Here is a 24,665-nt window from a genome sequence, read left to right on the forward strand (position 1 = left end):
ATGTGTTAGATAAGTGGGTGTATTGCCAAGAAACTAATCCAATTTACCCGAGTCTGACCTGGGAAAGTAGGGAGGTACACTTAGCCTCAGGAGGAGCATTAGGTATGTTGCACCCACAGTTCCCGTTGCAACCTCCAGCCTCTCTTAAATAGTGACAGCGGCTTAGCTGATAAGGCCTGTATCCTTATCGCTTTATGTGTGCAGTGGCAGCCACATGTAGGTCTCCAACTCTGCTTCTGCTCAGCTAACCTATTCTGGTTGCCTACAGAATTGTTGCTAGCACACTAACAGGTCCAGGGCTGGAGTGCTGCCTGCATGTCCTCTCTGTCACCTTCCACTGGGCTTAGAACTGACAGAAAATGTCCCCTCCAATATATGGTCCCGTATACATTTTGGTGATTTTTCAAGGGTAGGAATTATGAAAAAGCATCAGGGTGCTTACAGGGATGTTAGCAGCATCAGGCGGTGGTTTAGCCGTGGCAGAAGTGGGGACTTCTTCTTTCCTTTTGCTTTTTGGGCCACCTCTGCAAGCAGCAATGGAAGCAGAACTCTCTTCAGTGACTACCATGTTTTCCTCTCACAAGACCCTTCAGAATGATGCTACATAATGATCTAGTGTTGTTCCTGGGGCATTGTGGGGGAAAAACATGGCAGCTTCCTCTGCTGGTTATCATATGCTCCCCACCACACCAATAATGTCATTCAGAGGAAACTTCGTAGGAAAAAAAACCATGGCAGTATATGTCCACTGGTAGGAGCTACCCTATTGCTACCACAAGTAGTGGCAAAAAGAAGTTAATAAAAAAAGAAATGTGATCACTGCTGTTGACACCACCAGCCAATAAGCATCCTGAACTTTCAAATAGTTTTGGTTCCCCCAAGCCCCTTCCCCTACCAATTTCACCCCCCCTCATTTTTACCATTCCCAGTTTTGAAGCAAACATTCTCCTGCCATCTGAGTTTGCATCTCTAATTACGAGCTAAATGGTTATACAAAGAACTGTTACTATTTCAAAATACGTGCTTTTGCTCTTCTAAAATGTTAAACTGTGCTAGGAAATCCATCCAAGAAAGGGAGAGAAATGTACAGTCCTGCCCTGCCCAATTCTTTTCTTCACATGTCTTTTATTTTTATTTATTTATTATTGGTATGTAGTCTCTCTCAGTTCAAGCTAACAGTTCGAAAAGGTAGACTTGGAATTATTTGCTGTAATGTGCCGATTAAAAAGCAAGCAAGCAGGCTTGGCCTGTGTGCTCTCTCCCTTCCTTTTGCTTTTAGTCTTTGAATCCCTGCTAACTCTGATTAAGCAAAGATAATATCATTGTTTCCACCCATCCACAAAATGCTTTTTCAGAGTGATTTGCCCGGTTTCTTTAGAACGTCTGCTAATCACTCCACATTAGAACTTCTGCTGATCACCCACACAAACTTTAAAGCAGGAGTGTTGAACCTCTTTCAGACAGAGGGCCAAATTCCATTTCGGAGAAGCTTTTGGGGGCTGCGTTCCAGCAGTGGGCAGGGGTGAAATACCAAAAAATACCAGCAGATTTTAACTTAAACCTCTTCCTACCAGTAATTAAGCTTTAGGGGAGGCATTTCAGCCTTTTAGAATGGGGAAAAGCTGCACAAAAGCCAGAAAACAACAAAACGGTTGGTAGTTGGGGGAAAGGTGGTGGACCCGGGGGGGGGGGAACCCCAAAGGGCCAGGTTAAGACCCTGAGGTTCTCTTGTTGTTCAGTCGTTCAGTCGTGTCCGACTCTTCATGACCCCATGGACCATACCACGCCAGGCCTTCCTGTCCTGCGCTCTCTCCCGGAGCATGCTCAAGTTCATATTCATTGCATCCGTGATGCTATCTAGCCATCTCATCCTCTGCCGTCCCCTTCTCCTTTTGCCTTCAGTCTTTCCCAGCATCAGGGTCTTTTCCAGGGAGTTTTCTCTTCGCATTAGGTGGCCAAAATATTGGAGCTTCAGCTTCATTATCTGTCCTTCCAATGAGCACTCAGGGTTGATTTCCTTTAGGATGGAGTGATTTGACCTCCTTGCAGTCCAGGGGACTCGTAAGAGTCTTCTCCAGCACCACAGTTCGAAAGCATCAATTCTTCGGCGCTCAGCCTTCCTGATAGTCCAGCTCTCACAGCCATACATTACTACTGGGAAAACCATAGCTTTGATTATACGGACCTTTGTCGGCAAGGTGATGTCTCTGCTTCTTACTATGCTGTCTAGGTTTGCCATAGCTTTCCTCCCAAGGAGCAAGCGTCTTTTAATTTCATGGCTACAGTCACCGTCTGCGGTGATCTTGGAGCCCAAGAAAGTAAAATCTGTCACTGCTTCCATTTCTTCCCCTTCAATATGCCAGGAAGTGATAGGGCCAGATGCCATGATCTTCATTTTTTTAATGTTGAGTTTCAAACCAGCTTTTGCACTCTCCTCTTTCACCCTCAACAAGAGGCTCTTGAGATCCTCTTCGCTTTCTGCCATTAGGGTGGTATCGTCTGCATATCGGAGGTTGTTGATAATTCTCCCGGCAATCTTAATTCCGACCTGTGATTCATCCAACCCGGCGTTTCTCATGATGTACTCTGCATATAAGTTAAATAAGCAGGGTGACAAGATGCAACCTTGTCGTACTCCTTTCCCAATTTTGAACCAATCGGTTGTTCCATGTCTGGTTCTTACTGTTGCTTCTTGACCCTCGTACAGGTTTCTCAGGAGACAGGTAAGGTGGTCTGGTACTCCCATCCCTTTAAGAATTTGCCACAGTTTGTTGTGATCCACACAATCAAAGGCTTTAGCGTAGTCAATGAAGCAGAAATAGACGTTTTTCTGGAATTCTCTTGCTTTCTCCATGATGCAGCAAATGTTTGCGATTTGATCTCTAGTTCCTCTGCCTCTTCGAAACCCAGCTTGTACTTCCGGTAGTTCTCGGTTCGCATACTGCTGAAGCCTAGCTTGTAGGATTGTGAGCATCACCTTGCTGGCATGTGAAATCAGCGCAATTGTGTGGTAGTTTGAACACTCTTTGGCGTTGCCCTTCTTTGGAATTGGAATGTAAACTGACCTTTTCCAGTCTTGTGGCCACTGTTGAGTGTTCCAGATTTGTTGGCATATTGAATGCAGCACTTTAACAGCATCATCTTTTAGGATTTTAAATAGCTCGGCTGGAATACTGTCATCTCCGCTAGCTTTGTTGTTACTAATGCTTCCTAAGGCCCACTTGACTTCACTCTCTAGGATGTCCGGCTCAAGTTCAGTGACCGCACTATCATGGCTCTCAGGGACATTCAGATCTTTCCTGTATAGTTCTTCTGTGTATTCTTGCCACCTCTTCTTAATCTCATCTGCTTCTTTTAGGTCCCTGCCTTCTTTGTCCTTTATCATGCCCGTCTTTGCACAAAATGTTCCCTTCAGATCTCCAATTTTCTTGAAGAGATCTCTAGTCTTTCCCATTCTGTTGTTTTCCTCGATTTCTTTGCATTGTTCATTTAAGAAGGCCTTCTTGTCTCTCCTTGCTATTCTCTGGAACTCTGCATTCAGTTGGATATATCTTCCCCTTTCTCCCTTGCTTTTCGCTTCCCTTCTTTCCTCAGCTACTTGTAAAGCCTCATCAGACAGCCACTGGAAAGACAGCCACTTTGCTTTCTTGCATTTCTTTTTCTTTGGGATGGATTTCGTTGCTGGCTCCTGAACAATGTTACGGACCTCCATCCATAGTTCCTCAGGCACTCTTGTCTATCAGGTCTAATCCCTTAAATCTATTCCTCACCTCCGCTGTATATTCATCAGGGATATGATTTAGGTATCATATCAGAGGTTCTGTACCCCTGCTTTAAAACATGCCTGAGTTTCATATTGTCTGCTCATTCACTTAAGACACAGAAGAAGGAAGAGATGCTTGCCAGAGCAGGAATGGGCAGTCACCATTGCACCTTTGGCAAGTGCAGTTGTGAATTCCTGTTGATGGCCGTTTGAAGCCACTGTGATTTCTCTTGCACACCTGGGTGGGGGCTGATGAAATGGAAGTGTATAGCCAGAGAAAGAAGCTGGGGTTTTACAGCTGGCTAGCAAGAAGCAGACTCTGAGGGGCAGCCAGGCTGTGCTGCCTTGCTTCCTTTCTAGGATCCAATCTGCTTAAGCAATAGGCTGTTCATGGTTACAACAGCTGGGGTTGTTTAGCTTGGAAAAAAGGAGGGTGAGACATGATAGAAGTGTACAAAATGATGCATGGTGTGGAGAATGTGGGTAGGGAGACATTTTCTCCCTCTCTCATAATACCAGAACCCAAAGGAATCATCCCATAAAGCTGATTAGTGGGAGATTCAGGACAAATAAAAGGAGGTACTTCTTCACACAGCGCATAAACTCTGGAATTCGCTACCGCAGGATGTAGAGATGGCGCCAATTTGGATGGCTTTAAAGGGGGTTAAAAATACCTGAAGGAGAAAGTTATCAATGGCTACTAGCCCTGATGGCTATGTGCTACCTCCAGTACCTGAGGCAGTGAGCCTATGTGCACCAGTTGCTGGGGAACATGGGTGGGAGGGTGCTGTTGTGCTCGTGCCCTGCTTGTGATTTCCCGGTCGACAGCTGGTTGGCTACTGTGTGAACAGAATGCTGTGCTAGCTGGACGCTTGGTCTGATCCAGCGTGGCTCTTCTTATGTTCCTGTGAACCCTCTCACATGTTGAAAGCACGTGTGAGGGGGGTTGTGGGGTCAGGACATGTAGTCTTATCTTTCCCCTCCTTGTGTGGCTGCTGCACCTTGGTGGCTGTCTGAAGGAGCCCTGTGTGCATTCATCTGTATGTGCATAGAGTTCCTTTGCACAGCACTGAACACTGGGTGACCCTGTGACCCCTTCGCATGTTTGGTGACCATGTGAGGGAGGTTCTGCATACATTGGTAACAGCAGTCAAAACATTCTTCTTCCTAGACTTCCTCTGTGTGACAGACAGTAGGGCATCTGGACCAATTACTACTAGACAATTTGGTAGCAGCTCCACCACCACCACATCCCTTTCTTCATTACAGTATAGAGTACACGGACTAACTCTGAGCTCAAGTCTGTTGTCTTGCAAGTTGATTTTTGATGCAAGCTGTGTATCTGCTCAGGTTTAGTACAGTTAATTAGCTTCCACAAAACTCCTAATTTTGGCTTTTTAGCCAGCAAGCTAGGGAGGTGTGAGCTAAATTGAAATCTTGATTCTGCTCAGTATATTTTAATCTACCCTCCAGCCTTAAAGTATGGCAGTATGAAAAAAGCTTCTTAGGGAGCAATCCCATGACCGCTAGATACTGTTTAGAGGGCCATTGGATGATTTGGTTTCTGCGATCCAAGGTTGGAACCAGGGCTTCGATACTGGAGTCCAGAAGCCACGCTCCCCACCCCTTCATAGCTGGCATGGTACCCTCTGTGCTGGCTGCGTCTCCGTGCTTGGAAATGGAGTGTGGAGACTGGGAAAACGGGGTGGTAGCGGGGGCAGGGAGGGGAGGAGACTGCAGAAGCTGCATTATGCAGCTTCCTATGTGCGTCCTAGCCTCTTTCCCTCCCCCTCCCCAAAGCCATGCCTAGACAGGCAAAATTGCCCATCTAGCTTAAAATGCAGGGTGGCCAGAGCACAGAAGCGAGGATCGCCTCTGCCCTGTGGCTGCCCTACACTGGATACTTGGCAGCCTCCAACTTTGGAGGCTGCTGACTATCTCAGTAGGATTGCACCCTTAGACACTATTACTTGTAGGACATATTTAGGAGTATGTTGTGAGTAGTTGCCAGTAATTTCCATTTTTTAGAATTTCAAGAATTGGCAGGTATTGGTCGGGTTTTAACACTCCAAGGTGTGTGTGTGTGCGCGCGCGTGCACGCGCGTATATAAAAGAGGTGCAACATTAGATTTTACTTACAGTGCCAGAATGCCACAGGCTGTCTCTAGGATTTACTAACAGGTCTGGACCCATAACAGGGGTTGAGTGCTTTGCCCTGTGGCTCCTCTGTTCCTGTAGTCAGCAATAAACACTTCATAGTACTTGATGGTATAGCAGGCGTGGGTGAATTCAGGCCAGACCTGCTGTATTTCTTTGAGGTTTTTGTACAACCTTATGCCCTTGTCAGCTTCCTCTTTTATCCAAATGAATGGAAGAGTCAGTGGTGGGCTGTCCAACATTTACCAGGTCAAATGGTGCCTATCCTATTCCTGCACATTGTTACAATGGTTCAGAACCTTATTATCCAGTATGTCTGGGATTATTCGCATATGTGGGGTGACCAGAGTTTAACTGCTGGTGGTATGTGTCATTTGGTGCTAGATTATGCAACAACAACTCTTTCCTTATGAAGTGTAATCATGATTCAACCCTGAGGTTAAAGTGTGGGGTCTGTCTGGAAGGATGGGGAAGCCCCCTTTCTTTTGTAGAAAGGAGATGAAAGCAGTGTTGGAATTAAGAAATATTGGAAGTGGGATCTATTCCAGTTCTGAATTCTGCCTTTTAATCTGTCCTGTCCTGTCCTGAGATGTAGATGTGATGAGACATGAACTTGGAAGAGAGTAAGGTTGGGATCCAAAGAGCTGTTTGAGTTGTGGCCAAGGGCTTGGGCATGCTCAGTGAAATTTTTGACTCTCCTCCCCCATTTGAACAGTAACCTACACCATGCCATATAATTTTTGAGATCTGTGATGAAGTGGAATGTAGTCCATGAAAGCTTATGCCACAATAAACTTGTTAGTCTTTAAGTTGCCACAAGACTCTTAGTTGTTCTTGCTAGAACAGACTGACATGGTTACTCCTCTGGATGTTGTGCAGAAATACTAATTAGTATTATTATTTATATTATTTATTACATTTCTATACCCCCCATAGCTGAAACTTTCTGGGTGGTTTACAGAAGTTAAAACATTAAAATACAATATGCAAAGTTTAAAATCCATTTACATTAAAGCACACAGACAATATACACAAACAATATACAACTAAATGCAACTTTGAACACTCAGTCATAACTAAAGACGCATCCAGGACCGATTAAAACTCATCATGCGCTGCCAGATGCCTGAGAAAAGGGATAGGTCTTTGCCTGGTGCCAAAAAGGTAACAATGTTGGTGCCAGGCGGACTTCATAGGGGAGCTCATTCCACAAGTTGAGGGCCACCACTGAGAAGGTCTTTTCCCTGGTTGCTGCCTTCCAAGCTTCCCTTGGAGGAGGCACCTGGAGGAGGACCTTAGGTGCTGAATGTAGAGTATAGGTAGGTTCATTTTGGAGTGGCGTGCCATCAGGTATTGCAGTCCCAAGCTGTGTAGGGCTTTATAGGTAAAAACCAGCAACTTGAATTGAGCTCAGAATCATATAGGCAGCCAGTGCAAGGGGCCACAGTTGGCCTTATATGTGCAGACCTTCTAGTCCCAGTTATCAATCTGGCTGCCACATTTTGCATGAGCTGCAGCTTCTGAACAGTCTTCAAAGGCAGCCCCACATAGAGCTCATTGCAGTAATCTAACTTGGAGGTTATCAGAGAATAGACAACTGAAGCCAGGTTATCCCTGTCCAGATAGGGGCATAGTTGGGCAACCAACCAGAATTGGTAGAAGGCACTCTGTGCCACTGAGGCCACCTGAGCCTCAGGTGACAAAGATGGTTCCAGGAGGACCCCCAAGCTATGGACCTGCTCCTTCAGGGAGAATGCAACCCCATCCAGAACAGGTTGAACACCCTCCATCTGGTCAGCAGAACCACCCACCAAGAGCAGCTCAGTCTTGTCTGGATTGAGCTTCAGTTTATTTGCTCTCATCCAGTCCATTGCCACAGCCAGGCATGGATTCAGCACATCCACAGCCTCACCTGAAGAAGATGAAAAGGAAAAATAGAGCTGTGCATACTGATGACAGCGAACTCCAAAACTCCTGATGACTGCACTCAACAGTTTTATGTAGATGTTGAACAGTATGGGGGACAAAACTGACCCCTGCGGAACCCCATACTGGAGAACCCACAGGGCCAAGCAATGTTCCCCAAGCACCACCTTCTGGAGCCGACCATGTAGGAGCAAAACCAATGCAATACAGTGCTTCCTATTCCCAACTCAGAGAGTCATCCCAGAAGGTTACCATGGTTGATGGCATCGAAAGCTGGTGAGAGATCAAGGAGAATCAACAGGGGCAGCCCCCCCCATTTTTCTCCCAACATAGGTCATCATACAGGGCAACCAAGGCTGTTTCCATGCCAAAACCTGGTCTGAACCCTGGCTGAAATGGATCCATATAATTGGTCTCATTCAAGAGTGTCTGGAGCCACCTTGCAACCACCTGCTCAAGGACCTTGTCCAGGAATGGAACATTTGCAACCGGCCTATAATTATTAAGGTTTTCTGGGTCTAGAGAGGATTTGTTCAGGAGTGGCCTCACCACCACCTTTTTCAGGTGGCCTGGGACCACTCCCTCTCGCAAGAAGGCATTAATCACCACCCTGGCCCAGCTGGCTGTTCCCTCCCTGCTGGTTTTGTAAGCCAAGAGGGGCAAGGATCCAATATGGAAGTGGTTGCACGAACCTTTCCTTGACTGTACCAACTAAAACTAATCCAAGAAAACTGGACCAGGCTGTGTGCTCTGGACACCTCACCTGATTCACCAGCAGTAAAACTGGAATCTAAGTCCTGGTGGATGTAAGAGATTTTATCTTGGAAGTGCCTAGCTAGTGCATTACAGCAGACCTCAGATGGTTCCAAAGTGTCCTTAGGGCCAGAATGTAATAGGCCCTGGACAACCCTAAAAACCTCCATTGGGTGGCATTTGGAAGATTGAATAGTGGCAGTGAAATGTTTTTTTCCCCTGCTGCTCTCACTGCCTTTGAGTATACCTGGCTGTAGGCACACACCAGAGTTTGACTGCATCCACAAGGAGTTTTTCTCCACCTGCACTCAAGCCCTCTCCTATTTTGTTTTGTTGCTCTCAGCTCCGGGGTATACCATGGAGTTGTACGAGCTCTACTCTGGAGAGGGTGCTCAGGAGCGATTGTGTCAACTGCCCAGGTCATTTCTGCATTCCACAAATCAACCAGGGCTGAGACAGGAGCGCCAGCCATATCAGCCGGAAAAACCCGTACATCCCTTTGGAAACCATCCAGATCCATTAGCTTCCAGGGGGTGGACCATCTTAATAGGTCCCCTACCTTGCAGAGGAGAAAAGCCACTGTAAGTCTAAACGTCAGCAGGCAATAATTTGACCATGACAAAGGGACTGATGCAAAGTCAGATCATCCTTCAAATCACCATCTCCATGTCCAGTAGGAAAAAAACAAGATGAGAGTATGCCCCTCTACATGCGTTTGGCCGATGACATGTTGGGACAGTCCCATGGCTGTCATGGAGACCATGAAATCTTGAGCTGCCCCAGACAAGGTGCCCTTAGCGTGAATGCTGACATCCCCCAGAACCAGCAGTCTGGGGGATCTCAGTAGTGCACCCGAGGCCACCTCTGTCCGCTCATTTAGAAAATAATTAATATTTTCATAATTGTTCTCAAAGCGAGTTTGACGTAGTTAACATGAGAGGCAAAGGAAGGCAGGGAAATTCAGCTTGTTAGAAAAGCTGCATCTGTTAAAATTCTTCCTGTACAACATATGAGAGGCACAAGAACCTTGTCCTCTTTTACATTTTGGCACCATCACCACCTCAAAGAAAGGCACAGACAAGAGAAACCAAGAAGAAATATGTCCAGTGAGTGATATATCTAATCAGGGGATCCATTTCACACAGTGAACAACATCTGATTCATCCGAGGTCAGCACTTAAAACACTCTCAGAGTCCGTAATTGTGCAATACCCTGTCCAGCAGAATGTGAGAAATCTGGCTGTATTATTGACCCCTTCAAATGGTTATCACTTCATGCACTTAGTCATCAGTTGTGACTGTGTGAGCCAGGCAGACTGGTTAGGTTGCATTCTCAAGGGACGATGAAGGCAAGTGGCTGTAAAGATCATTGGAGTTCGGTTTTTTAAAAAATAATAATAATAAAGAATTTTAAAAATATATATAAAGAAGGCTTTAAGCAGTCTCGGACAACTTGTGATCCACAAGTTGTGGAGTGATAGGTGTTTGACACCCCTTCCTTTTTTTTCTCTCTCTCAAGGTTTTTTGAGTGGATATGTTTAGTATGGTGCATCATACTTTGTCTGGCCCCTCCATACTTGCTTTCCCTCTTCTTGTGATGAATGACTGAAGAGGGCTCCAGATATCCCCAAATCTTGAGAGAGAAATGCAGGATCTTAGTTCTCGCTTCATCTTAGTTCTCTCTTATAGGAAGCTGCCTTATACCAAATCAGACTGTTGGCCTGTCTAAGTCAGTATTGTCTGTACCAGCCTTTCCCACTCTGCTGCCTTCCAGTTGCTTTAGACTACAGCTCCCAGAATTCCTGACCACTGGCCTTGCTGGCTGAGGCTGATGGAAATTGAATTCCAAAATATCTGGAGAGCATCAGGTTGGGGAATGCTGGACTACACTAACTGACAGCAGCTGCCCAGGGCCAATATTTCATGAACTACCACATCATGGAGTGTTTCTTCTTGCACATTAAGCTTGAGGGGATCTGTAGAGAGACACTGGTGGTGGGGGGGTATTCCACATTTACAGAATCACCTTCTTCCTGATACTGGCTTGATCCCTACTCTGAGTCTGAACACATTTTTGAAGCTATGTAAGGGCCAGTTTATGCTACCTTAGCAGCATAGATGCTGCCACCATACCACTCGGAAGTGTTTGGTTTCCACACCACTCTGGTAATGTTCACTTGATCAAAACATATTACACAGTGTTTCCCCTCTCATTTTCTTTAATCATGCAATACGGCCTCAGCACATGGGTAGGTGTTTTTTCTACACAAGAGCAGAACAGTGTGTGCATCAGTGTGACCATGTTAGAACCAGCTGGCAGCAGCATGGTAAAATGTAGATCTGTCCTCAGACTTTTCAGTTTATTTCAAATGAGTGTGTGTGTTGTGTGTGTGTGCGTGGGGGGGGGGAGTGTTGAGAAAGGAAAGGGATGTTTTAAGGTCTCTTAATGTTTTTACCACGTAAGCTTAGATAGAGTAGGATATCCTAAATAATGGCTTGGATCAAGATAGTCATTCTTTAGAGTAGACCCACTGAAATTGATGGGACAAATTAGTCATGAGTAACTGAAGTCCCGCTGATTTCAGTGGGTCTACTATACAGCATGAGTAAGTCTGGATGCAACCCAATAAAAATAAATATTTCCATGGCTTCAGATTATTATTATTTGAGGAAATGCCAAAAACATTAATAATACTTAATAATAAATTACTTATTCCTAACCCGGGGATTTCTTTTGATGTTTACCTTTTCCACCCATATGAGAACTCTTTTAAGAATACATAGAGATTTAGTGATATTTAATGGAAATAACACAGGCTTGCCTTTTATTGTGAACTCTGACCAAAGCTATTACATCATACACAAATAAAATCAAATTATGCTTCCATGTAATGTCAGAGTTGAGTCACAATCAGCGGAAGATCTGAATGATGCATGACGTCCAAAAATCTTTCTTCTATTGTCTTTGGTCAGGTTTTGCTGTGAGGAGAACAGTGTTCATTTAATCTTGTTATGGCTAATTATCACTGACGTTACACGTTTGATCTGCAGGGAGTTTTGCAACCATTGTTTTTGTTCTCATGGCAACCTTGTGAGATTGGTTACTGCAGTTCCCACTTCACAGATAGAAATGGAAAGTGAGAGATAAATAGACACTGAACCAAGGCAGTCTAGCCAAGCCTATGGGGAGATTTGAACTTAGGGCCTGAAGGTCCAACATACTTTTGGCTAAAGCCCATTAGTTTCCAGAAAATTGGATAAAGTCTTCAACTGGTGTCTCCTTAATTGCCATTTAGTTTGCTCCTCAAGCTGACATGGTATTTGAAATATAGCATTAGTCCATTCTTTAAGAATTCATTGCAGTTGTGTAATACTAGCAAAATGGCCATCATTATGCTGTGGAGCAGCCTTCCCCAACTTGGTGCTCTCCATATGTGTTGGACTACATGATCAATGCTGGCGGAGGATGGTGGGAGTTTTCATTCAACTCATCTGGAGGGCACCAGGTTGGGGAACGCTGATGTAAAGACCCATGGGAGGAGTACAATACAGCTGTATACTCTCTGCAGCTTTCTTTTCCATGCAGCTGTTGTTTTGTGTGTGTGAGTCTGTGTGTATTTGGGCATCCTCCTACCCTGATTGAGCCATATTTCCTGGAGAGGAAAGCAGTTTTTGCCCATTACCCAATAGTTTTACTGATTTCATCTGGTGTATCTTGCCCTATAGCAACCTTCTTCAAGCTGGTGTCCTCTAGATGTTTTGGACTACAACTCCCATCATCTAAAACATCTGGAGGGCACCAGGTTGACTAAGACTGCTTTATAAGAGATTGAGTACAAATGACACTCATTCTGCATAGCCCATCTCTGGGTTCACATGCTGGAGTGTGATGCTAGGGTATGATATGATAGAGAGCATAGTGATAAGAGATCATATGGTAGAGCATAGTGATAAGATTGAGCTTTGAATCAGGTCATCCCTGGTTCAGCTCTCTGTTGCCATGATCTCAGTAGGTGGCCTTAAGCAAGGCCCCTCAAGACTCACCTGTAATATGGGTACAGCAAATTAGTGACCTGCCTTATGGAGGGAGCAATTCTATCAAGATCGATGGTCACCTCCAACCCCAGGGGTGACCGCCTATCCAGTGCAGGACGGCAGGAGTGGTGAGGAGCGGATCTCCTCCTCACTCCCCCAGCCCTGCTTTCGCAGCCGTAGGACCTTGGAGTGTGGGAAGCGGTGGCCGGACAACGCATAGGATGTGTCATACTGGATTTCCGACTTCACCTCCCCACCCCTGGGAATGCCCCATTTTCGCCACTCTGCGTTGCTCTTATGAGCGTGGAGCACAAGGCCGGTCTGCGCTGCCTGTGCGGTGGTGCGGGAGGGGGTGGGGGTTGGTTCTCCCTGGAATCGACCTATCCTATGGCTGTCTAGCTCCAATCTTTTGGCCCTTTTGCTTTGCCAAAGATAAAACTATTTGAACATTCCACCTTTTCTATAGAGACCTTGTTTAAACCCAGTGCCTTCATCTCGAGATCCAACAAAGAACATGTACATGTAATTGCATTTGTGTATGCTGCTTTTGTCTTTGCCTCTCTCGTTTATTCTGTTGTTACTGTCAGAGTTAAGATAGAAAGTGTTTTGGGGGAAGGATTTGCCTTATGTGTGAAGCACAGTTGGAGAGCCTCTGTCCTGGTCTCCCCTCCTTGCACCACCCTTTAAGCAATTAGGCTTTTAAGAAATCCTTCTACTGGCTTCATTGGAAGGCTTTTCCCAAGCCTAATTCCAGTGTGGACAATTGGAGAGGTCACAGGTGAGGAGGGAACAGTTAACCCCTCCCCACAGGCTGAAGCCCCTGCGAGAAAAATCCTCCCCCCCTTGCTGTGCAGTTAGTACTGAAAAAAAGCCTCCCAAAAAGCTTCCAAGGGAAGGGTGGGGTGAGGAAGTGGGTTGCAGCTAGGCAGGGAAGAGGTAACCCTCCCCTTCCCAGCTGCAGCCCCCCATACCCTGCCCTGTGTGTTGCATTAGGCTCGGAAAAAGCCTCCTGTTGGCTTCAATGGGAGGCTTCTTCCAAGCCTAATAGCAGCACAGGGAGGTGGGATCTTTGTGTATGTGTGTGCATTGTGGGGTTCTCTGCTCAATAAGGAATGAGACTGGAGGTCGAGGCTGAGTTAAACACTGCTCTATTCAACCTTAGGATAATACCACTTTAGGATAATTAAATCCTCTCAGCACTAGAGAGAGTGGACAACTCCTAGTGCTATCAATCAAACAACTCTGTGCAGTTATTCCATCTTTCCCTCCTTAATGGATTTCCTGTAGTAAGAAAAAAGATGGAAACAATGGTGGGAAAACATTGGAGGGATGCAAATGGAAGACGATGTCATCTGGACCTCCTGTAAAATCCTGTGAATGAGGCAGGATGATTGCAGTGATTCCTCATCTGGAAGCACCCCTGGCTGTGTGAGAATGGATGCGTGTTACTATTACTGTCACAGCAATGACAGTAATTTTAAGGCCCATTAGTAAATGAGCATTCCGCCCTGTTAAATTATGATTAGGGGTGGATCGTTCTAACCTTTATAAAACCGAAACAATGCGAAAACAATTCCAATCTTTCTGGAATTTTCAGGTGCCAGAAAGAAGTGCTGATTGTACATACCCTGAAAATGTTGGGATGATTGGTGAAATGTTGAGGGAGAAAGAGCTGTTAAAAGACAAAAAGCAAAAAACAACCCCTCCCTCTGACAAAAATGACTTTGAAATGTGTGTGTGTGATATGTGAGAATGGGTATGTGTTATGTGTGGATGTGTATGAATGGTTGTGTGTATGAGAGTGTGGGGTGCTCCCATCCACTTTAACTTTGACCTCACCCACTTGTTGCTGGGGCCTAGGCAACTCTGGTATGTGACCCTTGGGGCTAAAATGGCGTCCCCCCCCCGCCCCGTCTAAAGTACCATATATATTGGCACAGCACAGTCTAACTAAATAATATTATACCTGGAATTGTTAAGTAAAAACAACAACCGCAGTTGACAGGGAGGGATGACATTTGTGAATGACACCAACTAGACAGCATTATTAATTCAGAAAAGAATAAATTAGGTGACCCAAGGAACTGGAGTCATAGACTTCCTTCCCAAGATGAATAGGGCGAAATTCAAAATTACAAAATGTGTAGGGTCATACCTTTTGGGGGGTCAAACAGACACTTTTCTTATCAGGTAAGGGAGCTATCCCCAACCTGGTGCCCTCCAGATGTGTTGGACTTCAATTCTCAGCATCTCCAGCCAGCATGGCTGTTGCCTGGGAGTTGTAGTCCAACACATCTGGAGGGCACCAGGTTGGGGAAAGTTAAGGTAGAGATGGACAGATGCAGAAAAGGACCCTGGGAGTTGCTTAATCACAAGGTTGTTTATGTGCTGATTTTCCTGGGATTTTGATCTGCCCACAGTTTTTTGTGATGCACCAGCTTGTTACCTGTAGGCAGCACACTGACTGGGATTGTGTCTGTAGGTGGATGACTCTCTTTTGTAATGGGATCAGATTAAATGTCCCCTTTTGTCTCTTTCAACTCTGAATCTATATGGGTCATCCATGTGAGAACAATGTTTTAGAACAGAATGGGTCAGGCATGTAAAGAGCTTAAAGAGGATGTTAGAGTCACATGTATACAGTCCAACACTTGCTTTCATCTGAATAGGGCTGAGATCCATGCCATGGTGGCAAAGCATTGTTGGGACTGTTTTTTTTTTTTTTTTAAAGAAAACAGCATTTGCTTAACCACTTGAGGCTAGCCAAAAAAAGTATTGAGAGAAGTTGGATGAAACTTGCAGTGAATCCAGTGGAAATACATTAATCCAGCTGTAGTTGGAACTCTGAATGTTTTTTGTTGTTGTTGCTAGCTTGAAGTTTTAAAGTAATAAAAAAGTGATAGCCAGAGTAAAAACAAAACAAAACTGGAACAATCTACACCAGGGATGACCAGCTTTCATATTCTTTGGGGCTATGCTGTCCAAGGATGGAGAGTTCAGCCAGCAGGATCAGTTTTAATGTGTTTTACTGTAATTGTACTATTGCTTTGAAGCTGTTAGCTGCCAAGGAAAGACAGGATATACATTAAATAAATTATAAGTAAACATTGGCATATCTCTATTTCCTATAGTTTGACTAACATGTTTGTCATATTTATGTGGGAAACAATGAGAAAACCTTTTAGCATCCAAGAACATAAGAACATAAAAAGAGTCATGCTGGAACAGCCCAAGGGTCCATCTAGTTCAGCATTCTGTTCACATAGTGGCCAACCAGCTGCTGATGGGAAACCCACATGTAGGACATGAGTGCAACAGCACCCTCCCTCCCATGTTCCCCAGCAACTGGTGTACATAGGCTTACTGCCTCTAATACTGGAGGTAGCATATACCTACCAGGACTAGTAGCCATTGATATCCTTCTTCTGGAATTTGTCTAAGCCCCTTTTAAAGCCATCCAACTTGGTGGCTATCATCACATCCTGGGGTAGGTTATTCCATTTTTTAACGATGCGCTGTGTGAAGAAGTACTTCATCTGTCCAGAAGCTCCCACCAATCAGCTTCATGGGATGACCCCAGGTTCTAGTATTGTGAGAGAGGGAGAAAAATGTCTCCCTATCCACATTCTCCATACCATGTCTTACAGCACAAAGCTGTGCATGCTTAGTCAGATGTATGTCCCGCTGTGTTCAATGGGACTTACTCCGCAGTAAGAGTGTCTGGGATGAATTAAAGTGTATTTAGGATTAATTAAAATTTGGTAAGACTACTGCGCTCCAAGAAAAATTGCTTGGGCATGGGGAGTAGATGTAACCTTTGGGGAAGGGATGTTGGCCTCCCTGAGCTAACCCCAGAACCTGTAGATATGTGTGCAGATGCTAGAATCTCTTTGGGTAGAATTATCTGTTGTATATGATGCTTGATATTTTTGAAATTGTAATGATTTTGCATCTCGACTTACAGCTTACAAGGAAGAGGTTTGCTTGTTTCCCCTTAATCTTTCTATTATTTTAACTGATGCCTCTGTGCAACACCATTGAACAAGGTATTCACTGTTCAGCCACCAGGAAGTAAAACCATGTATGATGCATCTTTACTGTTTGATTCACTGTAACAATAAAGGTTTAAAAAGTATGGAAATACTGAAGCCAGACAGAGAAGCGATGGTGAAAGGCAATGTAAGCTGGCAAGTGGCTGACATAAGGAGATGAGAAGAGCCCATCTAGATCAGATCAAAGGTCTGTCTAGTTCAGCATCTTGTTTCCTGCAGTGATCGACTAGATGTCCCTGGATGCCTACAGACAGGGCATGAAGGCAGTAGTCCTCAGTACTTTAATATGGTAGCAGTTGAGCTCTTGTGGCACATTGCAGCAGCTAAAGAAGAACAACAAAGAGAGATGAACTTTTACACCACAAAAATGCTAAAGGGAATGGTACTAGAAAGTACCTTGAATGCAAAGTATCATTTTACTATCCCGTCTGTTTTGGGCCCTACTGGTCCTCCCTCAGGGAATTACATGTATATATTCTTCTCAATTTTAATAATATATTTTAAAAATCCATTTTCCCATAATATTAATATTGCAAAGAGACTTTGCATTGTGTAAATGCACAAGTGCAACTCTTCAAATCTCCTTTTGGAACGGCAAACCATTGCTCAAAATGTGAAAAAAAAAAGGAAGGCTATTCCCCATTTTTTGGAGTTATCCTTTCTCAGGTTTTCAAACAAACAAGATACTCAGCTGAGCAGTGGCAGTCCCTACTGCTCTGGTAGAGCAAGAGTGCCCTGCCCACAATCAGTGTGAGAAGATCGGAAGTCAGTATCTAAAAATTTAGGATTGGCAAAAAATTAGTTAACAAGCGGTAAGCACAGAATGGGCTATGCCTAAGGCCGCAACAGATGCGATGGTAGCAACCGTGTTTGTTCATGGATCTGTCCCATTCCTGTATAAAGCAGGAGGTGGGTGGAAATGGTTTAATTTTAATAGAAGAGATGTGCACAGGTGAGGGGAGCTGAACTTCCAGTCCTCTGTTCTTGACTTATCTCACTTCAGTTCATTTCCAAGTCATTTTTCTCTCACCTTGACTTACTTCTGATATCAAAGCCAGGCTGGGGGCGGAGGGGGGGGCAGGGTGAGGCTACTGTAATCACATCTAGTTTGACCCTTGGATTTTGAGGTCCTCAGATTTTCAGTCCCCTGGTAATCTAGCTTTCAGTTCTCTTTGTTTGTCAGAAAGCATACCACATGTGCTTTTTTTTTTTTTTCACCAATGGTGTGCATGCTGTACTACCTGGACAAGTGTGCAGCCTGGGATTGCTCATGGATTTGGCACTACTGTTGGGTCAACAAGATGTTCCAAAAGCTAGGGATGCTTTCTATCAATTACATTTGAAATGCTGGCTGTATCACCTCCTAGATGATCAGAATCTTGCAGCAGCTGTCTGAGATAATTTTGAAAGACAGATGAGACTTTACTTCTTTGTCTTACTGCAGGAATCCCAATTTTGATACCCCAATTTTGATACATTGAAACTTCATCCTCTCCATTTTTACTCAAGACTAAGCCCCTTTGGGCCCAGTGGGACATACTTCCTAGTAAATGTGCATAGGTTGCAGCCTGAGCTCCATCCATTTGAGATAGATCCCAGAAGGTGATTTACAGCTTAGCTTGAATTCTGTAAATCCTCCCAGCGAAGACGAAGAGTAGAAAATAAGGCGTCAAGACATGAGCTCAAAGTGGCTTTTAAAGTAGGAGACCAGGTATGGATTCAGCCTGTGAGCTATCACCCAGCCCTTGCCAAAGGGAAAAACTGCTAGGAGACCAGCCACACCTTCAATGAAGCTTCCTTATATGAATAGGTCAGAGCAAGTTGGCTGTACTCCCTAAACCAGCTTTCCCCAACCAGGTGCCCTCCAGATGTTTTGGACTTCAACTCCCTTCAGTCCCAGCTAGTATGGTCAGGAATGCTGGGACTTGTAGTCCAAAAGATCTAGAGGGTGCCATGTTGGGGAAGACTGCCCTAAACTTTATAAAGGCTTCTAGGTTCGTCTTTCTTTCTGATCTGAGGCTTAACCAGTAGACTGTGCTCTCACTTCTCCTTACTGGCTGTGGATTACCTTTAGTGCAAAAGCTGGGGAGCATCCAAAATAGACCTCCAAATGGAGAGAAACGTCTCAGGATGCTGGAACAAAGATTTTATTTGTAAGAAGCCCAATGCTCTTCAGCCCATTCTTATATTAAGGCCTTCTTCAGTGGGCTGTAAAGGTATAGGACAAAACATTGCTACAGTATAATTTTTTTTGCATTGTAAAACATACATATAATTGATTGATTGATTGATTGATTGCATTTATATCCCGCCTTTTTTCCTCCAAGGAACTCAAGGCAGAGTACATGATCCTCCTCCTTCCTCCATTTTATTCTCACAACAACAACCCTGTGAGGTGGGTTGGGCTGAGAGTCTGTGACTGGCCCAAAGTCACCCAGTGAACTTCCATGGCCGAGTGGGGACTAGAACCCGGATCTCCCGATTCCCAGTCCAGCACTCTAGCCACTACACCACACTGGCTCTATCATTGCACATTTCAAACAGGCCAGTGCATACATTTTAGCATTAAAAACATATAAATGATTGCATACTGCAGATAGGCCTGTGGATACTTACTTACTTATAAAAACATCTGTGGAAATTCCTATAACAAATTTCTCCTACTACAATTCACTGGCGACTTGGAAAAAAGTATGCAGAAGGCTGTAATTTATATTCTTACAGTTAAAGTTTTGCCAGGTGTTCCCAAGGTACAGTAATTAGCTCAAGCCTCTTATATCTGGATAAGACTGTGCTAGAGAGTCAAGGAAATCTCTAAGAACTGCGTGCTAGTTACAGAGGTGGTAAAAATTCAAATTCCTCATTTAATTCCTGAGGAAATAAAGTGCTTAATCTTAAAATCCATTCCATTTCTTTAGCAGAATCTTAACTTTTCTTGTGTATTAGACTTCTCCAGTGCCCCAAATCTGAAGTCTGTGTAGAGATGTTTCTATTCAACAAAATGACCAACTAATGGGGCACCTTTTAAAAAATTCTTAATATTATATATTAACAACAAATAAAATCTTTGTTCTAGCATCCTGAGATGATTCTCTCCATTTTTGTATGGATTAACTTTGCCTTGCTCCTTTTTTGCTTTTGCTTTGGCCTGCTCTGCCCTAAACTGCCCAAGAAGATCTTGGTCCAACACAAGAGGGCTTTGGGGGCTGTGATACTATACCTGGAGTAGAGAAGTAACGTTTCTGGAAATTTTGAGGCCATGGGAAAAACTGGTTTACCTTGTTTTTTCTGAACCCCCCACTTCCCCGGAAATTTTGGGGAAAATGGAAAAAAATATTTATTTACTACAATTATATCCCACCTTTCTTCCATTGTGGAACTCAAGGTGGCTACTGTCAGGGTTGGAACTGAGCCCATAGAACCCCAGAGTAGCTCTGATTCTGAGGAAGAGCTGCAACCCATGGGAGAGGAGCCTGCTCATCTCTCGGAGGCGCAGCTGCAGGGAGAGGCCCCCCCCCCGTTCGCATTCCTGAGAGAGAGAGTGACCCTGGCAGCGAAAGAGCGGGAGATCGGTTGTTGCTAGACGCAAGGCGCTGGCGCAGAGAGAGGTGCGAGGTGGAGGGCGCTGAGAGGAGGCGCTCAGCCTGCTTGGCGCTACGACAATGGCTGTGTCCCGATGCCCCATGGGTGAGGGCAGGAGCCTCCCCTCCTAGCCCATAAGTTTCAGAGCTTTTCCCGCCCTTCTCCAAACAGGGACCAATCACGTACATGGAGCTTAGGTTACTCTGCTATGATACACTATGCAGTTCCTTGCTTAGTTGCTGTCAATTAGCATCTGAAAGTGTCATTAGGTTGTAAAGGAATAAGGCCTTGGAAAGAATCCCTTTTGTTTGCGTCTTGTTTTGGCTACTGGAGGGGACTTTAAGAGGCAGCTAGGGCGCTCTTCACAGCTACATGTGGTTCCCAGTGCAGTGCAGTTCCAAGCACTGACCAGATCCAGACCTGCTTAGCTTCAGCAAGGTGGCTGACTCATGTGCCTTCAGACTATGGCTTGGAAATAAGCAATAGTTATTTTTTTAGCACTCTTTATAAATCTAAAGTCACTTTGTTGCTTTAAGACCGCCTTCCCCAACCTGGTGCCCTCTGATATTTTGGACTTCAGCTCCCATCAGCATCAGGCAGCATGATAAATGGTCAGGAATGTTGGGTGCTATAGGCTAAAACATCTGGAGGGCACCAGGTTGGGGAGGGCTGCTTTAGGAGCATAAAACAGCTTTTCTGTTCCTAAAGTTATTTTATGTATAACTTAGTTTGCTCATAAAATTATCATTATATTTTAAAACTTTTAAAAGTAAACTCAGTAAATTTGTAATTATTGTCTGAATAGATTAGAACTACATTGAATGACCGCTACAGCATCAGAAACACAGGACTCTATAGAACAAAACCCAAGCTGTCAAGAATGTACATTTGCTGTCAAGAATGCATAATGGGGACTGTACTCACGTGTTGGGAAACTGAGCATAAATGTATGTCAGTAAAATATACTTTAGATCAATAATTTTAATAATAAATGAAAGAAAAAGCTATGCTGGGAATCTTACAGATAGGATTAGAAAACATTTTTCGTCCTGGCTTCATTTTTTCCAGATATTTTACATCTCTAGTCTTTCTATAGAAATATTCTTATTACATAGTTTTTAGAAACCATTTTGTGGGGAGTAAAGGCTGGATAAAAATATATAAATACTTTTTCTTAAAATCTAAAAGTAAATATTTCATAATCCAAAGCTGTTCACTTTTTCCAATTTTTTGGGAAAAACAAAAACAAAAAGTCCGGGGGGGGGGGGGGCGGAATGGAAAAACCCAGTTTTTTTTCCAATTTTTTTTCCTGCTTTTCTTCGGGGTCTTCACAGCTCTAGGTTGAAGATGCGCCACAGAATAGCAAAAGAGATTTTAAAAGATTGTTTTATTTTACCGCCCTTTAAAGGAGCACGTGAATTCAATTTGGAGCCTGTGTGGTGTAACCGAACATTACATCTGGAGGTGATAACATCCTTCATCCCCTGGCCCAGACTCAGTTACTGAAACGAAAATGTCCAGTATAGATCCTTATCAGCGCATTACGGTAAGAAGATACAACTTTTTATTTCTATTGCCCAGGATAAACTGCAACATATTATTTTAATGAGGCTTGCAGCTGTAGGATCTGCAGCGTGTAACAGTTTTGAAATTTAAATTTTGGGTAAGTAAGGAATAATTTGAAGGAACTTGAGGGGAAAATAATTTAAGGGCACTGAGTTTAAAAAAACAACAACAACCCTCCAATGGCTGGCATAAGGGCTAGAAACTTCTAGCCCAGCCTTCTCAACCTGGTGTCCTCCAGATATATTGGACTGCAACTCCCTTAATTCCCAGCATGCTGGCTGGGAATTTTGGGAGTTACAGTCCAATACATCTGAAGGCCATCAGGTTAGGAAAAGCAGGGCTAGTCCATAAAGGCTAGAAACTTGTTAAAAAAGAGAGCTGATATGCTTAGAATAACAGAGTCTGTACCAGTTGCCGTGTGGAGTTAGATCTGTAAGCCACTGTGACAAGTTCACTAAAGCCTGAATTGCAAAGTAAGATGATTAGTTGATAGGGCTGACAATAAGCAAAGACTTCAGGGAGGGATCTTCATGACAACAGAATGAGAAGTGCATTAGAGTATTATCCGGATTTTCATGGAATTGGCTTTGGTCCATCAGGGACACACAAAGCAAGAAAGGTCGAGTGCACTGTACCTTTAAAATCCAGTTTTCGCAGGTCACACAACGCTTGAAAGGACGATACTTCTGGGTTGGGTGGAGGGAGTAGAACTGAATGTTATCAACCGGGCAGGGGCTGCTCAACCAGTGAGAGAGGCTTGTTTCCTGGCCCATGTCCAGGCTCCCCCCCTGCTGTGACATTACTATGAACGGAGAGTAACTAATTCACAATTCTCTAGAAACAACCTAATTATCCAGTACAGCATCTGAAGGCTCCCTGTGAGAGCAGGTCACCACCCCAATTTCACCCCATGGGCTTGCAGGCTCCTTTCCCATCCTCTGAGATGCTGATTTCCTTCGCTTTTCCATGGTTTGCTATGACAATAGCTTGCTGTGATGTCTGCATTAAAGTTAGCACTAGCCAAGGTGTCCTGAACTATGGTTTGCAAACCCATTTCAAATTCTGATTGGTTATTTCTGTGTTTTGTCCATTTATGGATAGGATTCACAAGCAAATTGTGGTTATAGCAAGCTATTGAATTGAGAGGGAAATCCATTCCCGAGAGGGGAGGAGGCAGCAAATGAACCCGTAGTATGTTCCTGATTATTCATTTCATGCATTTCTTTCTAAAATATATTACTCGGCTAACTAGCCCAAATAAGTTCTTTCAGCTACTTAAAAGTACGGTAAAATACAAACAATTCCCTTAAAATAAGGGACACTAAAGTATCCATCATATCACACATTACCCACAAGGAATATGGTGTGTGTGGAATAAACAATTAGTGAAATTCCCTTCCTTCCAGGATACTATACACTGTGAAGGACTCAGAGATTTTTCCTACATGAGGCTTTAATCTGCACGGTCAATGCCTTGTGTAGAAAAGCTCTCAATCAGATCAATTTTCTCCTGCTTCCCCCTGCCCCCTGCCCTTTCAATTGATGCTCAACTATTGTCAGTTTCCCATACCTCCTGGGGGACAATGAGCCGGCTCTGTTCCTGTCGGTCCATTTTTCTCTTTCTTTTTTCTTTTGCTTTACAAACTAGGACTTTTTTCTGCATACTTGGGAAACGGCTGAGTATGCAGAAATCCCTACTTTCTCAGTAGGTGGGCCTGTTTCACTGCCTTATTGATAGCAAATTTGGTGGTCCCATGCCCATTAGAAGAATTGATGGTGATTGGGCAGATTGATAAAGAGGTGTGCAGGCCACCAAGGCGGCCTTAGTCATGATTGCTTGTCACTGCACTCTAGATGGCGAGGGTGCCCGCTGAAGTAATCAGTTGGTTACAAATCAATCAGCATCTTTAAACAACCCAATAAAAACCGGTTGATAGCCTTATGTAGAAAGTGTTTGTCTTTCCTCTGTGCTTTACTCGGTGGGTAGAAAGAGAGTAAAAGTAAAATGAATCAATTATTGTTAATGTACTATTATTTTTAATTATTTGTGAACTAAGGCCTTTAGCAAATCAGTTTGGCTGAGTTCTGTCTGCTTGGGTTCAAATAACTGTGGGGAATTAACTATTACCATGAAAATTACAAACTTAGTCCTGACGTACAGTATCAAATGGAGATGTTGTTCTACAGAAAGTAATGGCTGAGCCCCTATTCCCATCAGAACAATACAAACGTATGTTCTGGAGTGTGTTCAGATTCTCTGGAAATAGTTAGCAGCATGTATTTAGAGGTAGCCACAAATATATTGGTCATAACGTTGAAGTAGCGTGCTGCTAAAAATACCCCATTGTGCTTCCTCGAAATGATCCTATCTGCTCTGTGGTTTTGGGGTTTTCCTTCATAGTCACATCCTTCTGCTGCAAAGAGCCTCAAAAAGCAAGTGTTTCACAACTCTAATGCATTACCAATGGCAGTGCAACGCATTGTGTTTTCTTTTGGTGGGTGGGGGGACTCGAAGGGGAATATTGCATGTTCTCTTGCAGTAACTTGCATCATGTCTGTAAGAGGCTGAGATGAGCTGGCACTGCCACCTCCTGGAGGAAATGTTCCACTAGAGATGTAATCATATTTGAAATATTGACAACAAAATCCAACACTTCAGCTTGTTTCAAATCCAGTGCCGTCTACTGCAAAGCTGAGCCCATATAGCCAAAAAGCAAGGTACATAATGCATAGCACGTTATCCAAAAGAACTGAAACATAACATGATAAGAACAACCACGAAGCACAATTAAGTACAGATCTAATACAATTAGTCACAGCCAAATTGCATC

The 24,665-nt window shown here is 44.0% G+C and overlaps 1 protein-coding gene across 1 annotated transcript in view; it reads left to right on the forward strand.

The window, feature by feature from the left end:
• Positions 1–24,665, forward strand: part of PLA2G4A (phospholipase A2 group IVA) — a 143,996-nt gene that overhangs the window by 12,279 nt on the left and 107,052 nt on the right. Inside the window, exon 2 of the mRNA XM_084851403.1 lies at positions 21,677–21,814. Coding sequence (XP_084707529.1) covers positions 21,782–21,814 — 33 coding nt within the window. The 5' untranslated portion in view covers positions 21,677–21,781. The remainder of the gene's footprint in view (positions 1–21,676; positions 21,815–24,665) is intronic.

This window comes from Heloderma suspectum, chromosome 4 (genome assembly GCF_057233095.1).
Source record: "Heloderma suspectum isolate Gila_16-S chromosome 4, 16-S_ref, whole genome shotgun sequence".
NCBI classification, from domain to species: Eukaryota; Metazoa; Chordata; class Lepidosauria; order Squamata; family Helodermatidae; genus Heloderma; species Heloderma suspectum.